This window comes from Cervus canadensis, chromosome 4 (assembly GCF_019320065.1).
Source record: "Cervus canadensis isolate Bull #8, Minnesota chromosome 4, ASM1932006v1, whole genome shotgun sequence".
Classification (NCBI taxonomy): Eukaryota; Metazoa; Chordata; class Mammalia; order Artiodactyla; family Cervidae; genus Cervus; species Cervus canadensis.
This window is the reverse complement of record NC_057389.1, coordinates 62,827,498-62,840,783: the sequence shown is the minus strand read 5'-3', so window position 1 is coordinate 62,840,783 and position 13,286 is coordinate 62,827,498. Positions and strand designations below refer to the sequence as shown.

The window sequence follows — 13,286 nt, the reverse complement described above, 5'->3', positions numbered from 1 at the left end:
GTCTATCAGAACCTTAGTTATGTAAGCAGCCTCCAGAGAACTAGGACAAGAACTGCCTCCAAGTCTTTTCCAACTAAACAACCACACACAAATTTAACTCTTTCAATATTAAGTAAAGAGAAACATTTAAGTACACAAAAAGCAAACCATTTACTACCTACTAGGTAACTTTATTGAAAGTATCTTGCATTCATGACGGATGCTTTCTGGGTTATGCCACACATTTTAACATTAAAGGTTAAATTATTTTCTACATGCAAGTAGTGTGAATAGTTTTTCCCAATTGGGATCACTGATTATAAAAAGATGACACACCATATAGGCTATCTTTATTAACTGAAAAGCTAGCAAACTATTATATCTCCTCCCAAACCACAAACTGAGTAGTAACTGAGCCTTCAAAGCTGAGAGGATTAAGAACCCAATAATAAGCCCTCAGAGCCAATTAAGGAAGCCCTGCTACAAACAGGCTAATGAATACCAGGAGTACTTACTCCTCCAGGGAAGACTGAAGACACTCTGACAACCCCACTCAAAGCATTTATCTCAAGTCGCCTTTTTCCAGTTTCCAGTTGAATAAAGATAATACATTGTTAAATTCTATTTCAGAAGGTTTTTTGCAAGTTGCTTTATTTACAATGCCAACTTTAAAAGTCACTGAACTAAAATTAAGTGGACAATAAACTAGGCAGAAATTGCTTTACAAAAAGGGAAAGCCCAAAATGCCACTTTCTATAGGGAACCCACAGTTCAATTTTATTCAGAGCAAAGAAAAGAAACTTTCAATCATACTAGAAGAAACTGGGCCGTAAGTTTGGGAACTGTACTGAAACTACACATGCAATGAGGACAACATTCTGCTAATACAATTGACTTGCTGCTGCATTTGTTGACTGTTTTTCTAATATTAACAATTATAAACAAAGCAGTGCAACTAGTATTTGGAATAATCCTTACAGTGTTACAGCGTTAGACACGAAATTTCACTTCTCCTCACACCACTGGTTCTCTTTGCGTACCTAGAAGAGACAGATATAAGGAAGTACCTTAAGTAGTCTTTACTAAAACCACTACCTAATGATTCATCAATAACCTGTGAGGTAGGTTAGAAAAACAGACTGAAAACTGGGAGGAAAAAAAAAAACAGGTTAAGAGTATACTTTCAGGTTGCCATTCTTTCCTTCCTGGGTTTCTAATTGTGCCCTGCCGAAATTATCAAAAAAAAGCAAAGACAATTGGCAATTACAGCTTTAGTCATGACCTGTGTCAACAAAATCATTCTGATCTATTCATTCATTTCTTCTCAGTACACTAAGTATCCTGGCATACAATCCATAGGGCCTGATCTTCTGAAGTAAAATACTGATGGTTTACATGTAAGGTCCCAGGTCCAAAACTAGCAACTGCTAAGGAACAAACATCAAACTGCACTATAAGAACTAACTGTTCTTATGCTTAAAAAAAATAAATTAAAAAAAAAAAAGAACTAATTGTTCTTATGCTTATAAAAGATCAGTATCATCTAAGTGCTTAGACTGAGACCAGTATATTTTTAGCATACCAAAGGGACCTATTTTCCCTCAAATAAGGTAAACGAAAAAAAAAGAAAAAAATAAGGTAAACGACTCCTTGATATAAACACCTCTATTCCTAGCATGATATGAGTTTTTAGTTTCTTTAAAAGCATTTGATCAAGAACAAGCTGTTAGCTACCTACCTGGGCTTCCTCTTCTTCAGTAAAATCATTTTTGATATTGAATGTCTTTCGAATCTCCTCAGGAGTTTTCCCCTTGATCATATTAGCAACAGTCTTGCAGGTAACATCAAGCAAACCTTTAATGTCTAAGTAGTTTGCTGCCTGTAAAGTAATTGTTGTTTTCATTATACACTTGATGCTTTAAATCAAACCCAAAGTCAGTGACTTAACAATGAACATCTAATTTAGCTTAAAATGCTAGTCAATTTTAAGAAATTAAAGACACTGTTAAATCTTAAAGCCCAAAACAGGTCTATCTTGGAAGTATATACTTGGAAGTATATTCTGCTGTCATTAATCTTCTACATCCTCATGGATTCTGTCTACTTGTCTCACCAGACAGACAGATGTTGAGATCTCAACTGAGATTACAATTATGATTGTGGATTTACATACTTTTTGTTTCACTTTCTGGAAATTCTGCTTTTAGGTAGAAAAACATTTAGGATTCCTATATCCTCTTAAGAATGAATAGATCCTTTATCATTATATAGTGAACCTCTTTAATCCTTTCATTCTTTGCCCTGAAACCTAGTATAGTCACTCCAGTTTTCTTTTGTTACTGTTAGCATATTTTTTCCACCCTTTATAAACTTAATTGTGTCTTTATATTCAAAGTGAGTTTTTCTGGTAAAAATAGCTAAGTCTTATTTTTCTATCCAATTACTTGTGGTGACCATTTACATCTTTTTATTCTGGTAAAAAGTCACATAATATAAAACATACTACTTTACCATATTTAACTGTACAGTTCAATTGCACTAACTACATTCACCCTGCTGTGCAACTCTTACGTCTTCTATTTCCTGAATTTTTCACTTTCCTAAACTGAAACTCATTAAACATTTAATTCTCCATTCTCCCTCCCCATAGACCATTTACATTTAATGTGGTTATTGATACGTAGATTTAAATATAGCACTGCACAAGTTTAAAGTTAAAATTCAGTATCAATGAATGTAACAAATGAAAAGTGCTAAAGGTTATGCCAAAAATATCCTATACTGTGCATTAAAAACATACCAATATAAGCTCAAAGAGTGTCCCTTGGTCAACTTTCAAGAATTCTTGATCCCAAACAGGTATATCATCTGTTCGTTTTTCTTTGTTCTCATCATCCTCAGGAGGAGGAGGATCATCCTTGTGGTGGGTGCACCACTGAATGACCTACAACATAAAAAGTTTATTCCTATGTGGCATTTTATAACAAGGTACTTCCACTGCTGGGGCAAGTTCATTCCTACACAGGGACTAGCTGTTAAGTCAGCTTGAATAAAGCTAGTAACCAAGCTTGACAATCACAAACCCTAGAGGATGGAAGATCTTATATGACAGCGAACCAGTAAGGACCTAATAGAAGCAGAAGAGATTAAGAAGAGGTGGCAAGAACAAACAGAAGAACTGTACAAAAAAGGTCTTAATTACCACGGTGGTGTGGTTAGAGTTAGACATCCCGGAGTCTGAAGTCAAGTGGGCCTTAGGAACCATTACTATGAACAAAGCTAGTGGGGGTGATGGAATTCCAGCTGAGCTATTTCAAATTCTAAAAGATGATGTTGTTAAAGTGCTTTACTCAACCAGCAAACCTATAAAACTCAGCCATGGCCATAGGACCAGAAAAGGTCAATTTTCATCCCAAACCCAAAGAAAGGCAATGCCAAAGAAAACGGTCAAACTACCATACAATTACATTCATTTCACAGGCTAGTTAAGCTATGCTCAAAATCCTTCAGGCTAGGCTTTGGCAATATGTGAACTGAGAACTTCCAGAAGTACAAGTTGAATTTAGAAAAGGCAGAACCAGACCAAACTGCCAACGTTCACTGGCTCATGGAGAAAGCAAGAGAATTTCAGAAAAACATCTAGTTCTGCTTCAATGACTAAAGACTTTGAGCATGTGGATTGTAACAAACTTGGAAAATTCTTAGAGCAATGGGAGTACCAGACCCCTTTACCTGTCTCCTGAGAAACCTGTATGCGGGTCAAGAAGCAACAGTTAGAACCAGATATGGAACAATGAACTGGTTCAAAAATGGAAAAGGAGTAGAACAAGGCTGTATATTTGTCACCTTGCTTATTTAACTTATATGCAAAGTACATCATGCGAAATGCCAGGCTGGATGAATCACAATCTGGATAAAAGATTGCTGGGAGAAATATCAACAACCTCTGATATGCAAATTATACCACTCTAATGACAGACAGTCTCCTGATGAGGGTGAAAGAGGAGAGAATGAAGAAGCTGGCTTGAAACTCAATATTCAAAAAACTAAGCATGGCATCTGGTCCCATCACTTCATGGCAAATAGAAGGGGAAAACGTGGAAGCAGTGACAGATTTTATTTTCTTAGGCTCCAAAATCATTGTGGCCATGAAATTAAAAGATGCTTGCTCCTTGGAAGAAAAGCTATGACAAACCCAGACAGCATATTAAAAAACAGAGACATCACTTTGCCAACAAAACTGCTGCTTTTGAATTGTGGTGCTGAAGAAGATCAAACCAGTCAATCCTAAAGGAAATAACCCTGAATATTCATCAGCTAAAGAAAATCAATCCTGAATATTCATTAGGACTGCTGAAACTGAAGCTCCAATACTGTGGCCACCTGATGCGGAAGAGCTGACTCACTGGAAAAGACCCTGATGCTGGTAAAGATTAAAAAGGCAAAAGGAGAATGGAGAGGCAGAGGATGAGATGGTTAGATAGTATCACTGACTCATGAATTTGCGCAAACTCCAGGAGATAGGGGGCTTCCCTGATGGCTCAGTAAAGAATCTGCTTGCAGTCCAAGAGATCTGGGTTCAATTCCTGGGTCGGGAAGGTCTCTGGAGAAGGGAATGGCAACCCACTTCAGTATCCTTGCCTGGAAAATTCTACAGACACAAGAGCCTGGCAGGCTACAGTTCACAGTTGTAAAGAGTCGGACATGACTGAGCAACTAACACTTTCTCTATCTGAGAGACGGTGTAGGGTAGAGGAGCCTGGAGGCTCCAAGAGGTTGCAATGAGTAGACAGGACTTTGTGACTGAACAAAAAGCAACGTGGTAAAAAAAAACTCATAAAAGAACTCCTATAGGGACTTCCCTGGCAGCCCAGTGGTTAAGAATCTGCCTTCTAATGCCAGGGACACAGGTTCGAGCTCTAGTGGAGAACTAGAATCCCACATGCTGCGGGGCTGTTAAGCCTGCCGACCGCAACAAAAGATGCCACAATGAAGATGCCACAATGAAGATGCCACAATGAAGATGCCACAATGAAGATGCCACGTGCAAACTAAGACCAGACACAGCCAAAGATAAATGAAATATTAAAAAAAAAAAACTCCTATAAGACTATAAAATCCATTAACCTGGAAAACATTATGCTAAGTGAAATAAGCCAGACACAAAAAATATTCTATGATCCCATTTTTAAAAGATACCCAGTAGAGTCAAATTCATACACAGAACAGAATAGTGATTATAAAACACTTTTTACCTACACTAGGGATATTAAAAAGGCTGGTAACAGCCAATCACGGCGAGAATATGGCAAAGTATGCGGTACAGCTGCATCTCATGCCAAGCTCAAGAGAATACATAAAATCCAACTGTGTATGGTTAGTGACTCTGAAAACTCCTTAAGAAGGGACCAACTGGAACCAACCATTCCCATCTCTAAGACCAGCCAGTTTTCCCCCTAGTGTGGAAACTGGATGCCATTTCTTCAGAAGAGCATTCAATTACACAGCAGGCTCTATTAAGAAGCCACACTCCCTGAAACACTAATATGTAGGTGGCTGTTTACACAGGATAAGGTGATCAACTGAGGAAAAAAAAAACAAAAAAAAGCATGTATCATGTTCTCAAACTCCTTTTGAGGCACACCCACTCAGATAAGCAATCAAAAATATTTTCCTTTTTGCTAACTTTATACTACCATGTCATTAATTCAAATCTGCTAATGAAAAAGACAAGACATTTTAAATATTCACAGGATTTGGTTAACAAAACAAATACCTTAGTCATAATCTTACTATAGCTTTTTTTAAAAGAAGCTATATATATATCTCTATAAAAAGATCACCAAGATATTGCTAATTAAAAAAAGGACACATATTTATGTGTATAGTTTGCTCCCTTACCTTTTTTAATATTGCTGCATTAACATTTGGCAAGGGGACTGGATCATCATCTCCTTCATCATCCATTCCCAAATCTAAGAAAACAAGAGGGGAGTTGCCATTATTATTTAATTTCATTGTAACAATCAGGCTGTTTCAAAAACAAGTAATTTGCAAGACAAGTTCATCTGAAAGACTCAAAAAAGTATTTTACTTATTAAAACAAGTTCACCCAAAACTATATAAAAACGTGTGAGTAGACAAATACAAATACAGGAATATTATATAAACAGAGTTCTTAATTAGGAAAAGTCATTTAATAAGTGGGATAACTGGCAACCACTTGGGAAAAAATAAAAGCCACACTCCTACCCTTACTCTTGATACCAAACTCTCTAGATGGACATCATTTAGGAAAACAAAACAATGTGAATTATTGTTTTATTTCCCAGAATGGTCTGTTAAAATTTGAAGCCCAAATTTGTATATACACACACATACAAACACATTATGCACCCACCGACAAAAACAATGCAGGCAGCTCCACATTTAATGCTATGATTCAATATTAAAGTAATATACAGGTTTCTCTAACAAAAAAGTCTTTCATGAATGGCTTCTGTAAGGCAAAAATTTTAAAAAGATAGGGTTTTTCTGGAATGACTCAGGAAGTGAATGATGTGTTGTTCCTATTCCCAAGCTTTAAAGCATTCTTTTGTGGCATCTTATATCAGAATTATCTCAGTATGAAACTTTATTCCAGAGAATAGCAGTGTCTCAGTTTCAGCTGTTTGGCATTTCTTTGGATGAAAAGTTTCTCTGAACGTTATCAGCTAAACATCATATGGCACTTTGGGGACACAGGCTTCTAGATGTCATTATAACTTCCAGATTACCAAAGTGGTTGCTGAGCTCCAAAGAAGAAAGTTAAAATCTATGTTACTCAGATTCTAAGAATGTTTTTCAAACCAAATGGGTCTGTCTTCCAGAGTTGCCAAAGAAACGTGTAACAGTGCCAAGATTAGAAGTCAAAGTTACTGCAGCATTGCTATACTGGTTGTTTCACAGCATCAGTTATGCTGACATGGCTCAAACTTTTGAGTCCCTAATTTATAGCTATCCTAGGCAGTGAAGAATTAGCTATGACTATCCAAAGAAATCAGAACTGTATGTGGGAATTGATGCGTAAATCATTCTTAACACTATGAGACTAGCAGAGGTAACCAAGGAATGAGTATTGATGTAGTGAAGAGGTACAATGATTAAGCAAATCCTGGGGAACTGAAGGTTTTAAAAATGGGGAGATAGGATGTGAGTGAGGTAAAGTAATAAGTATGCTGAATGTCAAATCTAGAAGGGACTGATCAAATGTCAGAAGCTCTCATTAAGTCTAGATGAGAACTGAAATGATGCACTTAACAACATGGAGATCAATGAGCTTTCTCCAATCAAGTGGTAAAGATAAGAGTAGATTCAAAAAGTATCCTATTTTCCTGTATGCGTGCATTCACTCATCTCCCCTCTACTCTCCACCAATGCCTTTCCCTCATCCCAACTCTGAGAGTAAAACTAGAAAATGACAATATTTCAATTTGGATCAAACCACTTATGCTTTTCTTGAACTAGAATGAAATATTTTTAAATCAGAGGGGAAAGAAAGAAGTTCTACTATGTAATATACATGTGGTTTGGGAAGTGAACATATTAGAGGAAATGCAGAAGACCAGCTTGTTTGGAAGATACAAATATTATTTGGAAGCCTTAACTCACATTAAAAATAAGGGCCTTGTAGTTGTAAATGATCCACTCTAGCATTTAAACCAAGGATTTGCAATGTTTTTTTGCTAACTGAAGCTCAAGTACCAACAGTCATTCCTTTAAGCTATTTAGTTTCAAGAATGTCTGAAAAACACTTGTATCCTGATACCACACCCCGGACCTGAAGAAATCAGTCAATTCATGTGTACACATGCCACTTTCACTTCTGATTTTAGTGATTAGATTTCATTTCAATACACTCCAGTCCTCAAGAGGCTAGATTTCTATATAAACCACTGGTACTTTAGATAAAGCCATTCATCTCCGAAGTCCGAAGGCTATGGGAAGAAATGAACTGTTGTTATCTACTATTCACTTGCTTCAGTGATCAAAGTTTGACATGGAAAACCCAAGAAGTCTTATTGGCAAATGCTTCTTTGATATAGCAAAGAACCAACTAGGGTGCCAGGCACCAACTAAGATGAAGTAAAGAACACTTTCATTGCCAAAGCCAAGTATTTAGGCAGTAATTTTGGTACAGTTTCTACATCTTCTAGATAAAGCCCTACTCACCTGCCTTTAGGGATCCTTGGTTAGCTTTCACACTCCTATGTGACCATACCACAGTTCTTCATTCAACACAGTGACTGTGGGATGTACCAAGGGATTTACAATTTAACTGAAGTAACCCATGCAAGTTAACCAGTGTACAGGACTGTAAGTGCCACATAAATGTTGTCAATTACAAACTAAAAATCTGAAAAATCTGAAAGTGTGTTCAGATTTTATTTTCTTTTAAAAAAACAGAAGACAAACCTTTTGCCTCTTAGCGTCCATCTGTACCACACCTAGTATCTGACTTGTTAGAAGTCTAAATTATCCCTGAAATCCTAACTGATCAGTCTTCAATCTGATAATCCTCCCTTTTCCCTTGGCTTTCACAAATCCTCCTCCAGATTCTCCACTTCTGACTTTTCCAGTCCTAATACCCTACCCTGCCTCAATATGATCACTTGCCAATCTCATTTACTTACACACACACACACACACACACACACCATACAAAGTCAGTCTATCTCCAGCAATCTATAATTCAGGGACCAAGAGCCAACAGTCAATTGACCAGTAGGTTATTACAAAGACCTTTTGAGGGAATCTCTTACACAACAAGTTCAAGCTCAAAGTCATTTTCTTTCCATTCCCCTCAAACTTGTTCCTCAGCTCTATCAACTACAGCATCACAATCACAACCCCAACTAAAAACCTCAAATTTTAAACACATCCTATCTCAGTTTACCTCAGAATGCTCTCCCAAAACATCTTTACTAGTTTGAAGTATCACCTCACTAGGACTACACACTACACTCTCTCCACAAGCCTAAAGAATAACAGCAGCCAAGATGTTTTCATAGCACCGCTTGGACTAATGCATTAATGATACCATGTGACCGTTGAGTATCCATAAATTTTGGTATTCACAGAGGGTCCTGAAACCAATCCCTTGCAGATATGGAGACAATTGTACTAAAGAACATTCTTACCACTCTAAGTATTTTTCTCCACCAGTTCTAGAAACTGATTTGTGTATCTCCATATATTATTGATGTCTACCAACCCACTGATATTAGTAAGAAGAGATCCATGTTAATAGTAAGTTTTAAAATGCTTCAGGATTTGTTTTCTTGCCTTCTTAATGTAGTGTCCATGCTCTGCAGTTTCAAAGGAATGACAAAATAAAAGGGAAAACTTGGTTTAAAAAAACACCTACTTGGTTTACAATCTACTCAGCTTACTCCTGTTGAAACAAGGTGTTCTATTTAACTACCATATATGATGTATCTCTTTACAAAGGCTTTAGTTTTTGCCATTAGAAATGTGAATGCAAAAAGAGAAATGGGGTCATGGAAATCATTTCTGTATTATTAACAGCCTACAATATTATCTACTTAAAAAGAGAAAAAACTCAGAAAATGCTGAAAAAATGACCTCTATCAGATAGATTTAGTTAATACTTTAAAGAAAAAACTTTACCTCTTCATACCCACGAGCAATTTTTTTTCCCCTTAAGCAATTTTGACAGAATGTTACTTCCAGACTATGTTTACAGGTTATACCAATGTACATATTTCTTCCCCTTTCCCCTGACCCAGGTTTCCTAATAAACTTACCTTCCAACATAGTCTTGATGGTCACAGACTGTTTTGCAATTTCAACATCAACTTCGAATATCTCTCCATCAGAGCTCTGCAACTTAATTGAAGGCATCTAAAAAAAGGTATTATACTGAATTTGAAATTTAAGAGATAATACTTCTATATGGCATTTCATCTTGTAGCCTGTTAGAGCCCTTCCAACTCATTAACCATAAAATCCTAAGGACCTACAGTATATAACACTATAAACACTGATTATTCACAGGTTAGCACACAAAGGTAGAAACCTTTTTTCTAAGTATAACTCCTAGGTACAGAAGCTTTTAACACCTGCTCTCACTGGTTTAAGATTCAGAATAAATAATTTATAATTCTGATGCAAACTACATCTAAAATGAACTTACTGACTCTGCCTTTCTGCTCTGACTACCCCTATTTGAATAGTTAACTGCCACTATTAACCACCTGCAAACTGACCTGAGAAAGGTCAGTACAAAATAAACAAAGCTACCAAATAAAATAGTAATTTTCCCAGCAGTGAAACTTATCAGTGAAAAATGAGTTCAGATCCAAAGAGCAGATCAGGATATACTTATGTTTGGATCAATGCAAGACCATATACAAGTGAATATAATATAATAAGCAGATGTTGTCCTAATGACTTAAACATAGTAACTTAAATTTCCTTTTTATCTTTCATTACTGACTGTCCAGGTATCCCCAGTTTGAGATCTTCCAAAATCCTCATAGTAATAACCTATTACTTGTTGCAAAAAATATTTATTAACTCACGTTAATTATGAGTCATTAGGAAAAGGACACCTCTTACATAAAATTAAACAATTCAAAAGAGGTGAATTCTGATCAAAAATTTTTTTTAAAAAAACTCTTTAAGATTGAAACATTCTAAGCTTCTAGGCCAGCAATTTCTTACCATCTTCAGATTTTTGAGGGAGTGATTCAGGGGAGGGGGTAATGGCAGCAATACCTGACCCTAAAAATTCAAGACCTCTTTAAATTTCAAGTATAGATTTTTCAATCCAGTGATGTCATCACAATTTAAAAACACAGAATTTGACACTGAAAACACTGAACCTTTGTTAAGGTCCCAAGACTTAAGATCCATTAAAACAGTTAAAATATTCATTCTGCCTTCCCCAGATAAGTATCCCCATTTCCCAAACAGACAAATTAGCACAAGGAAGCAAAAAGGTAAAGCTGTTTTAAAACCAGCCATTGAAATACCCAGCTCTCCCTCATCCATGTTTGGAGCGAATCAGATTTCATTTTTCTTTTTTTTTTTTTCTTTTTTTTTTTCTATTTTTTTTTCATTTTTCATTTCACAAATATGTCTATTTTCTCCATGTTGCTCAGTACCTGCCAATAATGCAGTTGTCCAGCTTCATGGGTAAAGACCCAGAGCAGAGGACTTTCTCTGTAACAAGGCGATAACAAAAGGTATCCCCAAAAGAAGTATTTTACTGTGAGTTCAATTTCTAATTATGAAACATTCTTTGTTGTTGTTGCTTTTTTTTACTTTCCATGTACTGCAGTGAAAGTTATTAGGGAACCCCAAGTCTGGCAAAACAGCTGATAAAATTACGTTTAAGCATATTTCAAATAACTTTCGATAAACAGCAAGATCTGCTTACTCATAGTCAAATTCGTGTATTAGGTTACTTTTAAAGGAGTTGAGATCTTACTCAACAGCAAGGAAGCAATCGGTTAATCTGTAATTCGACGCCCTTTGTAACACTAAACTTGATACTCACAAAGAATTTTTTTTAGTGGTAAACATCTGGAATTCAGAGCAAAATTTAATAGTAATGGATGAAATTTTGTTTGAAATGCTTTCAAGACTATTCCTTCAATTCCTTATGCTCCGGTATTTGTAAATTAAATCATCCTCTATGAGGTGGGCCTTATCATCATAAAGGAAAAAGCCTGTTTTAAGTGACCCGAAATTCTAACACCTTTTACAGGGTAGAGTGAAACCTGCATTGCTCTCTGACACAGAAATCTTCTATAAGGCTCTGATGAAAAAAAATCATGACCCAAAATCTAAGCCTGAAGTCTCCATTAAAAAGTGAACCAAAGCAGGGAATGAATAGCCCTTCAAAAAAAAAAAAAAAAAAGCCAGACACCTCGAGTTAATACACCTAAAAAAACCACAACACTATGACGATGGCATTGCTATTACAACAACCGTTTCAGCAATCCCTGGCTATGGCAAAACAGAAATATTCTGAAGGAGTAGGCGGCTCTCTGCCAAGATTCGGTCCCAGCAGTTAGGTAGGACCGGTGACTAGTGACGCCAGATACACGGGTGAGAAAGGATGTGAACCAAGAATCCAGCGTTCCCGGACTACCACAGCCACGCTCGCTCCGGACACCAAAACAATAAACATGGACACACGCCCACACTCACGACAGCCCCGGGAACTCCATTAAAAGCCCCACCGCCATCCTCGCCCTGGGTCCTGGGGCCGGCAGGCTTACGGCCAAGGGAGGCCCCTGGCCCCAGGCTGGGCCTGCAGCCGAACACCGCGGCGGCTGATGGTCGCCCCGTGCAGAGGAGGCCCAATCCCGGGCTCGACTCGCACCTTCTCCCTCCCGCTCGCCGGGCACTCACGGGGGCGCCATGAAGACGCGCGACTAAAGGAGGCCTCCTCGAGTCGACCCAAGGGGTGGGAGAACGGGGCCCGCTGGCACCTCCCGGAGAATGGGATCGACAACTGTTCCACCAGGCCTGAGGTGAGGCCAGGCCCAGGTGCCTCCCGCCTTCAGCTGGGTCAAAGCCCCAGCGGTGTGACCAGCAGCTCTCAACCCGCCCCTTCCAGCCCTGTCGGCGTCCACTTACGGTATTAGGTCTCACAGAGAGAGAAGGCCGGAGGCTGAAGTGAGCAGGGAGGCGTCGTCAAACAGCAAAACCTAAACGCGGAGAACAAGGCCAATATAACGCAGAGGGGCGGCGCGGCGTCTGCCTTTATAGGAGCGGGCGCTGACGCCGAGGACCCTGGGGCCAGTGACGTCACAGAACCGGCGGGGCTGGCCGGCGAGATCGCCTGACGGCAGGCGGAGGCCAGCGGGGCTGGCAAGGTGAAGACGCGACGGGGCGAGGTGCGGCGGGCCTTGATTCTCACCCACTTCCTCGAAAGCTCGGCTCGCTCTCCTCAAAGCAGGAACGGCGGACTGGCTGCTGTTATTCACGGTCTGCAGGGGTCCTTCAGGCGGGGGTGTCCTAAACTGAATTAAAGACCCAGGTCTTGAAAAGCCTAAAAGCCACGGGTGTAGGGGAAGGAGGGGGAAGGGAGTGAACTGGGAGGAGGAGGGCGGGTAAGGGTGGGGATAGAGCTGGGGAAGGGGCGTTGAGGGAGGGAGAGGTGTTCTTGGGTGGGTGGTGTTTGGGAGGGGCTGTGGCTCCCTTTCAGAGTGGGGAAACTGGGACTGGGCTGGCGTTTCCAGTCAGCGCTGTGAGATTCTGCTTAGGGCCTCAGTATCCTCCCCTGAACCTAA

General features: G+C 38.8%; 1 protein-coding gene across 1 annotated transcript; it reads right to left on the bottom strand.

The window, feature by feature from the left end:
- Positions 1-598: 598 nt before the first annotated feature.
- SKP1 (S-phase kinase associated protein 1) lies at positions 599-12,883 on the bottom strand. Its single transcript, XM_043465501.1, has 6 exons — positions 12,631-12,883; positions 9,786-9,882; positions 5,881-5,954; positions 2,780-2,923; positions 1,718-1,858; positions 599-1,019 (listed from the first exon to the last, which is right to left on the bottom strand). Exons 2-6 carry the CDS (start codon positions 9,880-9,882, stop codon positions 984-986), a joined length of 492 nt encoding a protein of 163 aa, XP_043321436.1. The 5' UTR covers positions 12,631-12,883; the 3' UTR covers positions 599-983.
- Between the last annotated feature and the right edge of the window lie 403 nt (positions 12,884-13,286).